We start from the raw sequence: 20,068 nt of genomic DNA, 5'->3' as shown, positions 1-20,068 counted from the left end.
ATCTTTTAAAATTCAATTATTTTCAAAATTTTCAATTTAAATTCAATTAAAATTAAATTATTACCCAAAATTTCAATTCAAAATCAAAGAAAATTAAATTATTACCCAAAATTTCAATTCAAAATCAAAGAAAATTTAATTATTTTCAAAATTTTCAATTCAAAATCTTTTAAAATTCAATAATTATCCAAAATTTCAATTCAAAATTAATTATTATCAAAGTTTTCAATAAACATCAACTAAAATTGAATTGTTATCCAAAATTTTAATTATAATTCAATTATTTTCAAAAATTTGAATTAAAAATCAACTAAAATTAAATTATTACCCAAAATTTCAATTCAAAATCAAAGAAAATTCAATTTTTTTCAAAATTTTCAATTCAAAATCTTAAAATTCAATTATTTTCAAAATTTTCAATTCAAATTCAATTAAAATTAAATTATTACCCAAAATTTCAATTCAAAATCAAAGAAAATTCAATTATTTTCAAAATTTTCAATCAAAAATCAACTATAATTGAATTATTATCCAAAATTTCAATTATAATTCAATTATTTTCAAAAATTTGAATTTAAAAGCTTCTAAAATTTAATTATTTCTAAAATTTTTCATCGAAAATTTTTTGAAATTTAACAATTTCAATATTATAACTCTAAGGCAACTAAATTATTTTTAACTATTTTTATAATATTCTTTGAAATTTCAACTATCTCAAAGCATTTTTCAATTAAAAATGATTTTCAAATTATTTTATTTTGTCCGCATTTTCTAATAAATTTTTAGTGAAATCATCAAAATTTTTAATTAAAAATCACTTAAAGTTCAATTAATTTTAAAAATCTCAATTGTAAATCTTTGAAAATTCAATTACCTTTAAAAAATGTTATCTCAAATTATTTGATAAATTATTTTTAATTCTGTAAAATTTAATTATTGCCTGAAAATTAAAAAAATCTTTTGAAATTCAATTATTTCTAAAAAAAATTCAACTTCAACCCTTCCAAAAAGTATTATTATTTAAAAAAAAAATTTTATTTAAAAATCTATAAGTTATTTTTGTTAAAATAGAAAAAATCGACTTTTTCGATTTTTTTTTAATATAAATCGACTAAAACGACTTTTTTGTGCCTTTAAGTCGATCCGAGGCCTGAAATTTGGAAAAAAAAAATTTCCATCACATTGAAAAAAAGAATTTTTTTTGTTGAAAAATTAAATTTTTTTTTAAAAAATAAAACATACTCTAGTTGAATCTTCTTCTCTTTTTGTATGATCAGCAATGAAACGAATGCCTTCGATGGCTTTATAAAGTTCTGGGCAGTGATGCCAATGATGAAGAGATTTACAAAGAGCGTCTACACTCTCCTCGGTAGGCAGTTGTTGGGGTGGAGCCGGAGTATTTGTTGGTGTACCGTGAATTCGACACGAACTTCCCAAATTAACTCCTTCCATTTCCCTGCAATTGTAAAAAGAATGTAATTTTTATTTATTTTTTTTGGGGGGGGGGGATGAAAAACAAACCTAGGATTCAGTTCGTCTCGTGAATCGAGGCTTGGAAAAAGAACCGATGACTCTACAAGTTCTGGTGCTGAAGGATCGACAAAAATTGCTGGATCTCGAAGTTCGAGACCATTACACGTCCTGATCATGAGTCTATGATTACGATGACCAGTGTAGCTTCGTTTATCTATTTGATATTGCGGCCTAGATAAAAAAAAATGAGAGTTGAAAAAAAAGGAAATAAAGAAATATGAAAAAGAATATGAATTAAAAAAAAAAGTAATTGATAAACCCTTTTACTTGGAATAAGGAATTTTTTTTTTCTCTTTAATCTTATCGTTAAGTGTAAGAGCATTTTGCGTTGTGGATGAAGAACGCTTTGTAGACGAAGGCATTCAAAGAGCTATATATATATAAGTGTAATAATAGACGATTTTTCGCTGACTTCAAGTCCAGAAAGTTAAAAAAAAGACTTAAAAGGCAATTCCCCTTAGGCAACGCGTTTTCTTTGAATTCTGTTTTCATTTTTTTTTTTTTTTTTTTTTCGATTTTTTTCTATATTACCTGCGCATTACCAGTAGTCGGGGTAGAATATGAATAAAAACGCGTCGGACCCACGGTGCCATTACATGTGTTTGAGGCGATCGGAAATGCACATTGAGAACCACCACAGTCACACAGATGCTGGAAAAAAAGGAATATTTTATTTTTCTTACTTAGAAATTTAATAAAAATAAGAAAAAAATTTTTACCTGAATGTATCGAGGATCATTGTGAAGAGGACAAATTTTCCAAGAAGAGGTACCACTAGTGAAGTAGGTGGAATGATTTCGGCGAGCAGAAGGAAGAACACAGTCAGTGATAGGAGAATCGAAATGGAGAGACTCACCTGAAAATAATAATTTTTTGAAACAAAATTGGTTTATTTTGTTTGTCTTTTTTTTTTATAAAAAAAAAATCAAATATTTTTGTTATATAATTTTCGTCAGATTCAATGCTTAAAAATGAGGGAATCATTTTTCAAAAGCTGATATTGTCTAATAAAATTAATGGATCCAAGCAGCTGCAACTAAAGAACAAAAAGATTGAAAATTAAGGGTGACAGAAGGTACTTGTCAAGCTTACGATTTTTATGACCTTCTGAAATATATATATATATGGAAGCTTGGAGACTATATATAATATATAATAACTGAATTATAAAGCGACCTACGAACACTTTGGTTATCAGTTCGAGGTCAAGAGATCGTTGAATGGAGGTCGAGGGATGCAAAAGTTATTGTGCTCTAAAAGTGCATGCAGCTGAGGAAAAAGCACGGTTTGCTCTTTGTCCTGACCTTTCTGCTCTAACTGTCATATTCTTGTCTTAAAATCTACCTTTTCTCATTCTTATATACTTTCGTCTTCTTTTGATATTAATATAAACTTTATATAATCTCTTTAAAATTGCAAATTTCTTGTTTCACTTTTTTCTTTTTTGTAGTTAGAGATACTTTTATTTATATTGCTTTTTTTTAAAAACAATAAATCGATTTTTTCACAAAATAAATATTTAATTTTAATTTTATTGAAATAAATTTAATGTTATATTTTATAATATTTTAAATATGATTTATTTTTTGTTTTCAGATGAAAATAATCTTTGGCATCTTCAAAGAGAATCTACGATCAACGGTGAGTTTTATTTTTCTAATACTATATACATAAATAAGAATATATTTTTTTATGTCTTTTAACGTGGTTCTTGATATTTTGTTATTGTACATTGATTTGCTCTATTCTGAATACTCAGAGGAGCTATTGAAAAAAGAAAATTGACATATTGAATGGATTTTTCATGTAGCCTTTTATATACGCGAATTTTTTTTTTTTTTTTTGCTTTCAATAGTAAAATAGGTTTTTGTTTTTTTTAAAAAAAGAATGATTTCTGTAATAATTTCTTTTTGAATTTATAATAACCTGATTTTAGAATGAAAAAGAAAAATATTTACAATGAAAATTAGAAATAATTATTTTTGTAAACTTTGAGAGTGATAAATTACACTTACCTTTTCGCCACTATCACTGGGAAGGTAAAAGACCAACACTGTGAGAAAAGATATTCCCATACAAGGAATAATGAGATTGACAGTATAGAAAAGTGTTTTTCGCCTCATGGTAATGTTGAACGTGATGTCGAGATAGGGTTCATCGCAACACGTATAAAATTTTTCATTCCTAAAAATAAAAAATGATAGAAATGTTTTTTTTTTTTTTTTTTGCAAAAAGAATGTCTGACTTTATATTTACTTTTACTACTGATTTTCTAATTTACTTATAATATATCTGACTAAAATCGATTTATACTACTGAAAACAGAAAATATGATTGAATATTGACTTGTTCTACTGACGAAATTACATTCATTTTTTTTTGCAAAAAGAATGTCTGACTTTATATTTACTTTTGATACTGATTTTCTAATTTACTTATAATATATCTGACTAAAATCAATTTACACTACTGAAAACAGAAAATATGAATGAATATTGACTTGTACTACTGAGGAAATTACAATTATTTTTTTTTGCAAAAAGAATGTCTGACTTTATATTTACTTTTACTACTGATTTTCTAATTTACTTATAATATATCTGACTAAAATCGATTTATACTACTGAAAACAGAAAATATGATTGAATATTGACTTGTACTACTGACGAAATTACAATCATTTTTTTTTGCAAAAAGAATGTCTGACATTATATTTACTTTTACTACTGATTTTCTAATTTACTTATAATTATAATATATCTGACTAAAATCGATTTATATTACTGAAAACAGAAAATATGAATGAATATTGAGTTGTACTACTGACGAAATTACAATCCTTTTTTTTGCAAAAAGAATGTCTGACTTTATAATTACTGATTTTCTAATTTACTTATAATATATCTGACTAAAATCGATTTATACTACTGAAAACAGAAAATATGATTGAATATTGACTTGTACTACTGACGAAATTACAATGATTTTTTTTTGCAAAAAGAATGTCTGACTTCATATTTACTTTTACTACTGATTTTCTAATTAACTTATAATATATGTGACTAAAATCGATTTATACTACTGAAAACAGAAAATATGATTGAATATTGACTTGTACTACTGACGAAATTACAATCATTTTTTTTTTGCAAAAAGAATGTCTGACTTTATATTTACTTTTACTACTGATTTTCTAATTTACTTATAATTATAATATATCTGACTAAAATCGATTTATACTACTGAAAACAGAAAATATGAATGAATATTGACTTGTACTACTGACGAAATTACAATCATTTTTTTGCAAAAAGAATGTCTGACTTTATATTTACTTTTACTACTGATTTTCTAATTTACTTATAATATATCTGACTAAAATCGATTTATACTACTGAAAACAGAAAATATGATTGAATATTGACTTGTACTACTGACGAAATTACAATCATTTTTTTTTGCAAAAAGAATGTCTGACTTTATATTTACTTTTACTACTGATTTTCTAATTTACTTATAATATATCTGACTAAAATCGATTTATACTACTGAAAACAGAAAATATGATTGAATATTGACTTGTACTACTGACGAAATTACAATCATTTTTTTTGCAAAAAGAATGTCTGACTTTATATTTACTTTTACTACTGATTTTCTAATTTACTTATAATATATCTGACTAAAATCGATTTATACTACTGAAAACAGAAAATATGATTGAATATTGACTTGTACTACTGACGAAATTACAATCATTTTAAAAAGTCTGACTAAATATTGACTTATACCACTGATTTGTATGATAAAGAATACAGACATTAAAATAATTAACTTTTCTATTATATATAAAATAAAATTTTTAAATTCTTATAATTTAGTAAAAAAAAAAAAATAAATAAAATAATAATAATAATAATAATAAAAATTTTTAAAATGATAAACTATTGTTCGTATATGGGAAACATTAATTAATAAATTAAACAGATAATTACCTAACGGCTGGAACTTCTAAAATATCCCATTCGACCGAAGGATAAAATTCAGATAAGTCAACACCAATATCCACAACATTACTGCCTCGAATTTCATCGTTGTGCCTCAGGTCGACCTGGAATGTAAAATGTCCTGTTTCAAAGCATTATCGACAGAATATTCTGACAACTCTTTGCTTTTAAAACCCAAAGAGATTCCAATTCTCCATTTCAAGTTGGAATAAACAAAAAAAAAAAAAAAAAAGGAGAAAAAAAATAACAGTTAAAAGATTTCAATATTTAATATGATATTTTTTTCCACAATTTAAAAAAATTGATAATTGTGCAATTATATTTGAATATAATTATGAAGATGGAAAATATATTTTTCTGTTGAAAAAATATAACGAGAGGAAAAGAAGAAAAATATACTGGAACTTAAGTAATTTGATAAATCGTGTATCCGGTACTATATATATATATATATAATATTGAAAGGAAAAAAAGAAGACTATACTATTAGATTTGGATGAAGTTTTTATTCACGATTTATATATGAATTGATTGAATAGTCCTCGTCGTTTTATTTTAAAAATATTCCCGGGTTTTTATACCGTAAATTCAATCGTTGAATAACGGGACAAAACGAAGCCACTTATGTTTTCTCGATACGCCGGCTTTTCTGCTGCCAAGAGCTAAACGAAGCACTTTTACACTGGATTTTGTAATACGAGTTTATCAATGCCAAAAGTGGAGCTGTATTTTAGTAAATTCAAAATTTTTTCAAAAAATGGACAAAATTAAATTTTTTTAAATTTTGATCTTACAATTAAGAAAACCATTTTAAATCATATAATAAGATTTATGTCTTATTACATCCAAAGAAAAGATAGAATCTCAGAAAAAAATTTGAATCAACTAATTCAATTTATTTCGCTCAATGAAATTCTCTTTTTTTAATTGAAAAATTGAAATGGCATTCCGATGGAAACGCAATTATTATTTTGACTTTTCAAAATGAAGAAACTAAGAGTATTTTTCCAATTTCTTGATGTGGCAAACACAGAAAATTAAAAGGCATTAAAATAAGCTGCAACGCTTATATTATTTTAATCCAATTTTTCTACTCTCTAAATCTGAAGCAGTCATATTTCACTGATTAGCAGTAGAAATCTATACTAATTGCCATTAGTGAGAATTGAGCAACTGATAATTAGTAGAAATTTACTGATTCAATTAGTAAAATATAAATTACTGATTAAATCAGTAATGGCAACAACCGCAAAATCTACCCCTAATAACACAAGATATCTTGGGATATATTGATAATATTCCGCAGATATCCTAGGGATGTCCTATGGATATCAAAAGGATCTCTTAAGGATATCCAAAAAATCGGAATTTTGTATATCCTTTGGATATTCCATGGATATCTGAGGATATCCACAGGATATCTTCTGGATATCTCTATAGACTTTCATAAATGTCCTCCAGATATCCCATAGATATCGTCAGGATATCCCACAGATATTTTCAGGATATTCTCAGTATATCTTCTGGATGTCAAGAAGATATTCTCAGGATACTGTTTTTAAAGTCATTATGAGACTACGAGTGAGAATATTCTGTGAATTAAATTTTATATAAATAAAAAAATAAAATGCAACTTGTTTTTCAAGAAAGTTGTTTAATTTGAAAAATTATTAACTAATTTTTTTCTCATTCGTGATTCATTTTTTCATTCATATGCTTAATATTGTCAGAAAATAAATTGTCTTTAAACAATATAAATTCTTCCCCACAAATAACGAATAACTATTAATATTAATTAAACATTAAGTGCATGAGTTTATTTAAAAACATTGAAAAATGCGTTTCAAATCTTCATTTAAAATAAATTAGAAGCTCATAAGATTTTTGTTTTTATTATAAATTATTATTCATTATATTAGCTTAAAAATTTTAACCTTTAAAAATATATGTTGAGATATTAAATATCCCCTGGAATATCATAAGAATATCCCACGGAAATCCTGATGATAACCCAGGGATATCCTGCGATATAATATCCAATAGATATTTTGTGGATGTATTAGGGATGTCCTGTTGATGTCCCACAGACCGGCGGTTTGGATATCCTAGGGATATCCCAAGATATCCTGGGGACCATTCTAGGATATCGACCATTGATATGGATATCCTTTTGTTATGAGGGACTGATTTAACAGTTAATTTTAAAGGTTATGTTATATACAAATTACTGATTTACTTAAGTTATTTTCTATATTGCTTGCATATTAACTAATTATATTAGTAAATTTCAAAAAATAACTGAAACTTTAGTTAAAATGAAAATTAGTAAAATTTCTACTGATTCAGATTTAGAGAGCTTATTTTAATACCAAAATAGATTAAAATAAGCAAAATTTGATTAAAATAATAAGCGTTGCAGCTTTATTTTAATGCATTTTAATTTTCTGTGAATTTGTCTTAAGATGGAGAAAAAAAACTACATTTCTTTTACAAAATACTTTATCTTATGAAAACAAGGCAGGGAGAATGATTGACATTTGAAGCGTTCTTTTCGACTTAAATAAAAAAGAAAGAAAGAAAAGTCTCAAGTGACTCACTTAAGGACCTAAATAACCCCATAGGGGAATTCTTTTTTACTTTCGTATCAAAATAATAGCATTAAAAAAAAATATATATTGTTAAATAAACTATACAATATAGGGGTGGGGGGGAAAAAACCAAAAAACAAAAGACGTTAATGCGATCTGGGTTAAAGGCTAGGCACGTAATCGCGTTTACTGGAAATGCCTGTCCAACCTTGAAGATGAGTGGAATGCAGAATTGGAATATCTCCCTTATTAGGGAAGGAACCTTCGCACGTGACGAGTCCACTACCATGTTCAGGAATTTACGCTTCGATTTTCCATTATAAAATTTTCTCTCAAAGAATTAATATATATATATATATATATATATATATATATCCAAATGGCACTTTACGAAAGTCCTTGGATTGAAATTTATATTTACTTTAATCGAATTCTTTTCTCTAATATATTGGATACGCTAAATATCTTATTTATTATTGTTTTCGAATAGCAATTTTCAATTTTTTTTCACTCTCAAATTTTGAGTTGAACGAAAATAATTGAAATTATGTTTTTTTTTTTTTTTTACATACCTGAAAGCCATCATACGTCCATGAACCGAATTTCATGACGCATGTTTGTTCGTCAAATGGAAAGTATTCGACGTCAATTTCACAGGAAGACTTGTAAATCGCCGGTGGCTTCCACTCGACTCTACCCGTGTAATTTAAAGTTGCCTTTGTCGCTAGTGTCACTTCGAAATTACCATCGGCACTAAAATAGAAAGAAAGAAAAAAAAATAGAGGGTAATTAATTGAAAACAAATTTTTCTTATTTTTTCATTATCACTTACTTGTTATATAAAACTATATCAGGTCTCCAAATATGGTCAGAGGGCACATGTAACATTTCCACTCCACCGTATTCCTTGGGATCCCATTTTAATTTGTAATCGTACCATGACTGAAAAATAAAATATTCCCTTTTTTTTAAAAAAAAATTTATTTTTCTAATATATAATTAAATGAACATTTTTTTTTTCTAAAAAAAATATTTTAAATACAAATAATTATTAATTATTTTACTTTAAATAGAAAAAAATTTCTCAAGTAAAAAAAAATGTTTTGTTTCCAGTGCAATTATAATTGAAAATTGTAGGGGGAGAAAAAATATATTGTAGAGAACGAAACAAAATGTGAAAATCTAATTTTTTTTTTTTTCTTTTTTCTAACACAGTGTCGGAAAATAGCTTACTACATGTGCTTTTACGAGAAGCATGAGAGATGCGGGGAATAGTGTCGACGGGATTGTCTAACACTTTGAAACAACCCTGTAACCGTAACACGAGACTCGTATCTCTACGGTCGTAACTCAAGGCTTCTAGTATTTCGTAGATTTTCCTGGAGGCATTGCTTTAAAAAATAAAGCAAAAAAATCCGGAAGTTTTATTTGAATGCACTCTTGTCACGCGAACTGTACAAAATTGTAGGAAATGTTTTACGCATCTATATATATATATTTTTTTTATTCAGAATATTTTTAACATTTACTTTATTTTACAGTTTTGTTATATTTTATAATATAGTATAAATATATTTATAATAATAATAATAATAATAATAATAATAATAATAATAATAATAATAATAATAATAATAGTTAATAATAAATATTTTATAAAAAATATTAATTAAATTTATTATCAAAGTCGAAATTTCAAACTATGTACATTTCTGATACTAATAAATTTAAAAAAACAGGTAAAGAACTTTTTTAAAGTTTTTTTTTTTTTTTTTTCTTTTTTTTAAAGACGAGATTTTTTTCTACTGTGTAATTATCTCATAATTGTAAAGATAGTTTTATATTTATCTTGGTATTTTGTTATATATATATAGAGAGAGAGAAAAAGTTTTTAATTTAAAACAAAGAAAAATTGTAATAAGGAAAAAAGAAATACAATTCGAATTGAGAAAAAAAAAAAAAACCAGATGGCTAGGAGTATAAATTTTCCAATGAATTTATATCGGATACTTTATATTATTATATACAAGACTGTAAAATAAACGCGTAACTCGCTGTAAAATTATAAAGATTATCGTAGAATTTTATCGAGTCATATTTATTATTAAACGAATGATAGGAAGCTTGCATTACGTAAGGGGCTATATATATATATATATATATATATATAAAGAATATATTTTATAACGTAAGAAATTTTTAATTTTTCTTAAAAGAGAAATATATACTTCTTTTAAAAGCTCATGCTTAATATTTAATACATCTTGCAAAGTGCAAAGAGAATCCCGTGTGTTGAAAACTGAATTATGCTATTCACGTTTCACCTTTCTTTATACTGTCTACTTATACGGGAATTCCCTCTGTTATATATGTTGAAGATTTCACTCATATATATATAACCTATTCCACAATTCTCTTTGTCTTATAAGAAACTGCGGGTAATATTTTCTTTTAAAAAAAAAAATTTAATTTTTTTTTTTTTTTGTTTTTCAAACAAATTTGTAGTTAATTATTTTTTGGATGGTGAAAAAAAAATAACATAAAAGCAATTTGTATTACAAATTAAAATTTGAAAAATCTCAAAAAATTTGTTGGGGGAAAAAAGTATATATATATATATATATATATATAAAAAGGACGGAAATGAAAAAATAAATAAATGAAGTCTTCAATGCAGAAAAAAAAGAAAGAAAGAAAGAAAACTCAAATCATCAATATTGGAAAAAGAGTAAGGAGGCTATAAAAAAAAATGAGGCAAGTTAACGATTTTCCCAAGGTTTGAAAGCCGGTAGTGATACTGATACACCGATATCTGATATTAATGAAAAAAGCTCGTAAAGTGCGCGCCGCCAAGAGTACGGGATAAGTTTGGAAAAACAGACTCTCTCTCTCTATCATTGACTTTTATTCATAAAAATAATTTTTCCCCATTTATATATCTCAATAAATCGAAAGAAATATATATCGAACAATAATTTATCATTTTAAGCAATAATTATTATATAATGTGTTATATTACACTTCAACTTAAATTTCCAGGTCGTCTATTTTTATGATCACTTAAGTTAAGAAAATATAAAAAAAAAGAATCTAAGGATTACAAGTTTTTTTCTTCTCGTGGTTTGAAAACTGCGTTAAAGTTGAGCTTTTGATTTAAAAATTTAATGCCCAATTATATTAAGAGTGTTTTTTTTTCTTTTATTATTATCATTATTGAAAAGAAACTTTTTTGCCATTCTGGCACACTAATTTAAAATTATCAAATTGATACCAAAAATATCAAATTGATATAAAAATTTTGTATCAATTTGATATTTTTGGTATTAATTTGATACTTTTAAATTTGTGTGGGATAAATAATTTTATTACGTAAAAATATTATTTATATTCAGAATATTTTGAAAAAGTTATTATATTTTCTATTTATATTATTTATTAATTTGAAAAAAAAATCGAGGATAAAAATATTATCGATAAACGTAAATTTGTCTAAAAATTATTTCATATTTTAAGGAAATTATATAATATATATATTTATGGTAATAATTTACGAAATTGGAATGAAAAATTTTGCAGTGTATTAAAAATACATATATATTTGATTTCGGTTTTAGATATATTATATACATTTTTATAATGAGAAATATCTATCTTGGGATGTTCTATTGTTTTATATATATTATATACGTGTGTGTGTGTGAGGTACTATTATCCTCGGAAGCTTTTGCTATTGTGTAATAGATTTACTCTCGGTTCTCACATCTAATTGCAACATGATTTTACACATGTTTGAGGATAAAACACAGGTGCAATTTATGAACCGTTCCATTAAATACAAAAAGCACTTAAAATCCACTTAAAAATTTACTTTCTTGATTAAAGAAAAAAACAAAAAAAATTCTACACTATTTTATACCATCGAGAAGTAATTCTTTTATTAAAATTTATAATTCTTTTAGATATGCAAAAAAAAAACGATTTGTGTTCTTTTAAATTATATTGATTTTTATAGTAAAATATTTGTATTGAAATAACATTTTTTTAATTATCGTTAATCACTTAATGGAAAAATATTTTACTAACGACTTGTGGGAAAAATTTACAAAATGAAGTTTTTGTTTAAAGAAAGGGGAAAAAGAGGACTGAAATAATACGACTTGAAAGGTAAAATTTTGTTGGAAAGTAATATATACAATATATAAGTGAAATTAAATCACGAGAGAATTGGATTTTTATTAAAATAATACGAGAAAAAGGGGTAATGTTTATCTTGTCGAAATATCATGATTTTCAAGTCCCAAGGCATATATTTTCGCATTTATGCACATTGATTTTTTTTTTTGTTGTTTAATAGTTCTTTTAATAAGTATTTTTATTTCGGGCACGAGGGAAATCAGTTTTTAATGTTTTAATTTCTTTTCTTTTTTTTAAATTTTACATTCACAAATTCTCAAATAAGAAAAAAATTCTATTTTTTTTTTTTTTTGCAAAATTATAGAAATTTGCTTCTTTGAGAATTTTTGAAACATAAATTTAAATTTTTATATAGAAACTTGTGGTGAAAAAATTTCAATTTTTATAGAGTGACTAAAAAAAATGTTGTCCAACTTGAAAAAAATTTGAAAATTTTTCAAGTACAAAAACCATAAAGAGTTTTCTAAATTCATTTTTGATTTATATTTTGTAAATATGTTCAGTAGTATATGTCAGTTAAATGAAAAAAAAAATAAATAAATAATAAAACAAAAATTCTCTTTTGATGTATATATTTTCGTAGGATGCAGTGTACAAAGTGTCTGTTTAAATCTTGAATTTCGAATTTCAGAAAGAACTTCTCTGACTTATGTTGTGTATATATATATATATATATATATATATATATATATATATACAAAAGATCGCTCACATTCTCCAGAATTTCTAGATATGCATACAAATATTTCAAAGTAGGTTGCTCGGTTCACCGAAGACACCAAAGCCATTTTGTATATCCTTCGATAAAGTGTCGGTTTTTGTCTTATCCTCTTTCTCATATATACTGGAAAATTTTCTCCTTTCCTCAAATCAATTTTTGTGTCGGATTAAAAAAAAAAAAAAAAAAAAGAAAATAATCAATTAGGGATGAAAATTTTGATTTTAGGTTAGGACAAAAAGGATTGTTGCACTTTTTATTATGATAATTATTGTAATTAATTCTTCTTTTAGATTATTAAACTATTCGAAAATATTCAAGATTTTCTATTTTTTTTTGTTGCCTCGAATTTTTATTATTGAAAAAAATTTGTTATGAGAAAAGTTATATAGTTTTCATTGGAGCCATTAAAAATTTGGCTAATTTCCAGTTGGAAGTCTTTTGGAATGAAAACAACTGAAATGGAAATAATTTAATTTCTTTGATGGAAGCTTTATTAAGTCTCTCTTGCACATACACACAATATATTTTATATTTAATAGTAGTAGACATTTGTTTTTCACACAAATATATATATATTATATATTTTTACATTCTTATCATATGAGGAGGTATTATTTTATTATATAAAAAAAAAATCGTGATTTTTTTTTTAGGTCAAATAGAGAAAAGTTTTTAAGCTATAACTGATACGGTTGGATATATATTCTCAGTGAAGAAATTGTATTCTCATCCGTATATATTAAAGTGAGAGATAGAGGAACATTGATTTTTTCCTTTGGCGACGAATTGCATTTTCGGCGAATGCGACGAAACACGACGATAAGCGACTCTTGAAAACGAATCATAACGAACAATGGGCTACGGGTTTAGTTGCATGTCTGCTGAAAGAGACAAGTTGTCGAAAAAAATTTGAGAGCACTTTTCACAATCTTCAGTGAATCGTGTAAAAAAAAAAAAAATGTTCTTCAATGTCTATTCCCAATGTTGCGATCAAAAAAAAATTTTCTTTCATATTTTTACATATATTTCCAATTTCGTTTTGTACATTTTTCTGAAAAATTTTCTTTCATCTTGTTTTTTTTCTAAAAAAAATGTTTAAATCCAAATTAGCAAATAAGTAATTTGATTTACGATTTTGAGAAATTCAGTGAAGATTTATTTCAAGTAGTTTTATACTATCTTACATTTGACGTTCATCCCTTGTGATTAATATATAGATACTTTTATTTTGATGACTAACCGTTGATGCTTCACGTTTCACTTTTTACGATTCTCTGCTTATAGTAGAATCATAAAATAACACGGATCTTTTAGTATTATAAAAAACAAAGTTATAAAAAAAAAAAAAAAAAAGGAATTTGAAGGTCACATTTCGCTATAAAAAAAAAATATATTTTTAAACTAAATTTAAATTTGTTCTATACCCAGTATATATATTTATCTCAGAGAAAAATAAATTGTATTTATATATTTTAAATAAATTACCTGTTCGACCCACAAATTCGTTGTCATGATCTGATTCTTTAAATTCTGAAACAGAAAAAAGAATTTTTTTTGAAAAATGAAAAAAATAAACGGGAAATTTGGTTTTGTTGTGTGACAAATTGTATGAAGGGTATTTTTTTTTTTTTTTTTTTTTTAAGTAAATTGGGAAATGATCCATCTCTCTTGGAAAATATAACAACTTACCACGTCGATGAGCTGGGACAACTTGAGCTTGATCTTTACTGTCAGAGCATCTGTCACGTTCACGACGGGTCGCACAAGTTTGTTGTAATTCGAGAGCAGGTCGTCGTACAATCGTTTCGCATCTGGATTCCCTGAGCATCCTGTAAAGAAAAGGATTTTTTTTTTTTATTAAAGCTTATCTCATCATTTTTTCTCCATTTTTTTCAATACTAGAAAAATTTTCTCGCATTTAAAATTCTATAATTTTTACATCAAAAAATTTTTTTCAAACTAGTTTATTAAATTATTCCCAAAAAAAGGTGATTTAAATAATTATTCTAGTAAATTATCAGAAATTATTGCAAGTTTTATTTTCTAATTTATGTACATTTTTTTTTTGGAAAAGAGAAATTTTTATCGAATGACTGTGTGAAAAATGGTGTTATATATATATATGATTTTGATAGTGAAAAAGCTTTTAGATTAAAGAATATGTCTCGACACTTTTTATCTGAGAATTCTACGTGTGTTTTCAATCTAAAGGAAGTTCTATGAGAATCCATCCACCTGTGAAATCCATTAAAGTATACATATACATACATGTACATTACACACAATGGCGAATATTTAAACAGAATAGTCATTCTATACCAGTATCAATTCACATTGCACGAAGTGCTGCCATGCTAATTGCTTTAATTGATGAATGGGATAAATTGGTTTTCGCAAATTAACCTCCATTGAACTTTATTTGATTAATCTTTAATTATACAAGACAATGCCAAAAATATTTATCACATTTACATTATTTCGATCTCAGAGTTTTATAGAATTAGAATTTATTCAAAAAATTATTTCTTGCGATGAAATTTTGAAATAAAAATATTATTTTTTAAAAAAAATATGATATTTATAGAGAATATTATATTTAGAATCGAGTTCAAGTTATATTAATCGAAAAAAAAATTGATTCAGATTGAAAAGAGAATTTGAAAAAAAAATTCTGAACGATATGTAAATGTAGTTTTTTTTTTTTTTTTTTAAATGTGATGTTCATAGTCATGCGAATATATTACTGGATTTTTCATCGTTGAATAGAGATTTCAAATATAAAAATCGGATAAATGTAACAATTCCATAAAAAAAAAAACAGCTACACTCTACTGCGAAGATTTACTGTTTCGTCTAGAATTCCAATTTTCAATTTATATTGAACAATGTCATCTTTTATTTTAACTAATAATATTCCCAAAAAACTTCTTTTTTTTATGATACCGAATAAAAATTTGTATCCGCACTCATATATATCGCATAAAAATGGAAATAAGGTCATTTGGATGGTGAAATGGAATATAGAGAAAAATCTTTCAATGCGAGTTTTTTTCTAGTTATAAATATGTAGATCAATATTTTTATACTAAAATTTCGAATTGCGTCTCCCTAATTCTGGAATTATTCTCTATAATAATAATAATAATAGGAACAAATATTTTTTTTAAGACTCAAAAAGAAGTAATTGAATAGAAATTCCTGAGTAAGAATGACAGAATAAATATTGAATTTCTTATACCTCATGTATTTATGTGAAATTGAGATGATAAATTATAAACGCATTGAATTGAATTCTAATTATTCTACATGTGTGGAAAAAAAAATATAATAAAAAGGAAATGAACAAGGGATATATTAATTGAAGTGCGATAATGGGAGCTAATGTGACTCTTGATAGTGGGAAATAAAGGAACCATGAAGCAAAAGAAAAAAAAAAAAGAGAGAGAGAGAAGGGAAAATTTGTGAGTGTAAGGAAAAGCCGAAAAGGACCCCAGAGATGTTTATCTTGTTGAGAGGGAACGACTATTGACGGGCTGATCTTGGAGAAACCGGAAATACTCCCACGAGATGATTCTATACTCACAAGACACGTGGGATATATATATATATATATATATATATATATATATATATATATATATATATATATATATTGTCTGCAGTTTCAATTAATGACTATAAAACGTCTATATTATTGGCAAATGCCAAGCATTCGTGCTCGGTACTCTTCAATATTACGTTCGATTTTTTTTTTATATGAAATTAAATCCATCCAAGAGGTTCTTTAAAGATCAATTTACCTCGCAAATTTTATGCGAGAGATATATATAACTTTTGTATTTTATGTGTAGAAAAAAAACAGGTTAATTCTTTTTGATTTTTCTATCGATTTTGTGCATGTCGATAAATGTCGGTAACAGGAATCTACTTTGAGTAGATAATCACTCAATGATTCTTGATTACAAAATAATCTGATTTATTTTATTGAAATCCAAATATATATACGTATAAACTATTGTTTATTATAAATGAAGAAAAATGGTTTATTTTTTCGATTAAATTTTTGATCTATATAATTATATATATATATACCTGATATGAGCACCAACACTATCCACATGATCCCCACCAGGCTCTTCATCATGTCATTGTGACGTCACGTCCGCCTCATTTCTCCTCCTTCTCGTCCTCTCGATCCTTCAGTTTTCACACTTAAAGGCAGACAAAAAAAAAAGAAAAAAGAATTACGTTAAATAAAAAGATAAATCGACCACAGTGTAAATAATGTCATCATATATATATAGATGCCAATAAATGATATAATTTATCATAGGAAACAAAAATCATTTCAGAAAATTTTATTTTTTAAAAGTAATAACATATATTTTTAAATACAATAAAAATAATAATTTAAAAATAGTAATAAAATAATAATAAAAAAAAGTAAAAGTAAAAATAATAATAATAATAATAATAATAATAATAATTCTATAATATAATGGTAAAATTATGTGTGAAATTAATTATATTTGAAAATGTGTTAAGAATGTGTAAAAAATGGAAAGAGTTATTTTCTAACAAAAAAAAAAAACGGGTAGGCTACATGATTTGTTTAGAACAATTATACTTATAATAATTTCTACTTTAAATTGCGAAAAGAGAGAGAGAGAGAAAGAGAGAGATCATATATTATATTTCGCGTCGAGTATTTTAAAAACGCGTGTGCACTAACTATCCAGCATGGCATAAAGAAAAAAGAACGAATCCGAGGGGTTTTAAATTAAAAAAGAAAAATGAAAACACAACTACATATATACACACATTCCCATTTATTCAAGAGAAGTTTCGCTTCGTGACTTTTTTTTTGGTTCTATCTCTTCTTCTCTTTCTTATATAAAAAATATATATACATATACATTTTTATTTTCCGCCTCGAAAAATTATATTTTCCACAGATGAAATTGTATTGCTTTGACTTTAACTCTCATCTACTTTAATTCATTCATTCATATTTTGATTTTTTTTTCTATTGCAATTTATTTTAAAATGATTTAAATTTTTTTTTTTTTTTTTTAATATTAATACATTGAGAAAAGAAATTTAGTGTTTGCAACAAAATCGTTTGGTTAGGCAATTTTGGTTCTTGTAACGAAAATTTGGTTGGCTGAAACAAAGTCGTAGAGTTATCTCAACTTTGGTTAGGCCAACAAAATTATTTGGTTGAACATTTTTAAATTCCAACCAAAATTTGGTTACCACAACAAAATAATATGACACAACAAAATAGTTTGGTTTAAAAAACCAAATGATCGTTTGTTGTCCTAAGCAAAATTTGGTTGCTCCCGACCTTCAGTTTTATAAAACAGAGGTTCGATCCCAGGTGGAGATGAGATTTTTCAAAGTCCACAAATATTTCAATTGGTTAAATATAAATTCAATTGTAAAATTGATAATAAATAAATAATGAAATAAATAAAAAAGATAAAAAGAAAAGAAATAAGGTATAAGGTATTTAATTTTACAAAAAAAAAACTGTTTGATCAACCAAACATTTTTGTTATGCCAACAAAAAAACTCAACCAATTTTTTTGGTTGACTCAAACAAATAGTTTAGTTGCTTAAATACCAAGAAAAATTTTTTGGTGGATTAAACAAATTTTGATTGCTTTGACTAAAAATTTTTCTCAGTGTAGTAAAAAAAAATTATTCTTTTCGCTTGAATGAATACACTCGGTGAATTTCAAAATATCTAGTAAAAAAAAAAATTATGTAATAAAATAATATTATCACGTCTGTGGAAAGAAATTTTTCTGCAAAATTTTAATATTCATTAGGTGAAAAAATTCAATTAAGCTTTTCATTTTTATATATGTAGTATATATATTTGTGACGTTTTAGGATTGGAGTTCGTAAATCAAGTAGAAAAAAATGAAAGAGGGAAGTTAATCTATGACCTTATGTCAGTCACTGTCTTTTTTTTTCTCTTCTTTTTGCTCATATATGAAAGAAAAGAACTCGAATAATTTTGCCTTAGGAAATATTTAATTTTTTTTTCTCTCTCTCTCTCTCTCTCTTACCCTCTTGTTATGATTTGACGGTGACTTCCCATGCAGTAATTGTTATGTCACTCACATGTGGGGAACTTTTCTCGTTGACAAAACGGTTAGTATAGGTATAGAATAAGTTTTTATCATGAAACACTGATGGATGAACCATGTAATTCAGAGCAAAATAGTATATATATAATAAATCATAAAACTCAAATTGATGAGCTAAGGTACTTTAAATTAAATATACTGCAATTCTCTTTCTTAATTGTAAAATAATTTTCATTGTTATTTATTTGGTCTTTTACATTTTAATTCATTTCGACTCATTTTGCGCCCTCTTAATTTTTGCACAAAAAAAATTTGTCAATATTTTCAATATATGTAATTATAAATTTAATTACTGTTAATCAAAAAATAACAATTGGAAATTGAAACAATTTTTCTTTTTAATGATTCAGAGTAATTATTCGAAGCTAGAATATTTCTTAAATTGAATTTTTGACAAATACGTGACCAAAATGAGAGAATTTCTTTCCAAGACAAAATGACGATCTTTTGTTCTTCTTCTTCTTTTCTTTCTTGTCATATTCAATTACTGAAAATACTTCATTTTCCGAAATATTAATAAAAAAAAAAAAAAATGAATAATTTAACATTTAATTATTTCGTTTTAAATCAAAAATTTTTTTTCATATTCTTGCACAATATTTCATTAAATATTAATATTAAAAAAAAAAAGTTTTAATGATTAAAAAATTAATTTACACACTACTCATGGATAATTATGCGTAAATTATTTTCGAAAACCTAAAAAAATGGGATGAAAATAAAAAATAAAGGAGTAGAGTGGTAAGAATGTTCCGATTCTGAAAGTAGCATTTAGTGTCATCACAGATGCTGCGAGAAAAAAATGACTGAGGATAAATTTTCACTGGGGGTAGAGAAAAAAAGAGAGAGAGAGAGAGAGAGAGAAAT

The 20,068-nt window shown here is 25.3% G+C and overlaps 1 protein-coding gene across 1 annotated transcript in view; it reads right to left on the bottom strand.

The window, feature by feature from the left end:
* The window catches only part of LOC127284168 (acetylcholine receptor subunit alpha-like), a 36,413-nt gene that overhangs the window by 1,557 nt on the left and 14,788 nt on the right, over nucleotides 1–20,068 (bottom strand). The window contains exons 2-12 of the mRNA XM_051309482.1: nucleotides 17,136–17,254; nucleotides 14,733–14,872; nucleotides 14,529–14,573; nucleotides 8,961–9,070; nucleotides 8,701–8,881; nucleotides 5,529–5,644; nucleotides 3,549–3,717; nucleotides 2,253–2,389; nucleotides 2,065–2,184; nucleotides 1,522–1,704; nucleotides 1,243–1,456 (exon numbers count right to left, since the gene is read on the bottom strand). Coding sequence (XP_051165439.1) covers nucleotides 1,243–1,456; nucleotides 1,522–1,704; nucleotides 2,065–2,184; nucleotides 2,253–2,389; nucleotides 3,549–3,717; nucleotides 5,529–5,644; nucleotides 8,701–8,881; nucleotides 8,961–9,070; nucleotides 14,529–14,573; nucleotides 14,733–14,872; nucleotides 17,136–17,187 — 1,467 coding nt within the window. The 5' untranslated portion in view covers nucleotides 17,188–17,254. The remainder of the gene's footprint in view (nucleotides 1–1,242; nucleotides 1,457–1,521; nucleotides 1,705–2,064; nucleotides 2,185–2,252; nucleotides 2,390–3,548; nucleotides 3,718–5,528; nucleotides 5,645–8,700; nucleotides 8,882–8,960; nucleotides 9,071–14,528; nucleotides 14,574–14,732; nucleotides 14,873–17,135; nucleotides 17,255–20,068) is intronic.

This window comes from Leptopilina boulardi, unplaced genomic scaffold (assembly GCF_019393585.1).
Source record: "Leptopilina boulardi isolate dan_hultmark-lab unplaced genomic scaffold, ZJU_Lbou_2.1 LbouV2_32, whole genome shotgun sequence".
NCBI lineage: Eukaryota > Metazoa > Arthropoda > Insecta > Hymenoptera > Figitidae > Leptopilina > Leptopilina boulardi.
This window is presented reverse-complemented; position numbering and strand designations above follow the sequence as displayed.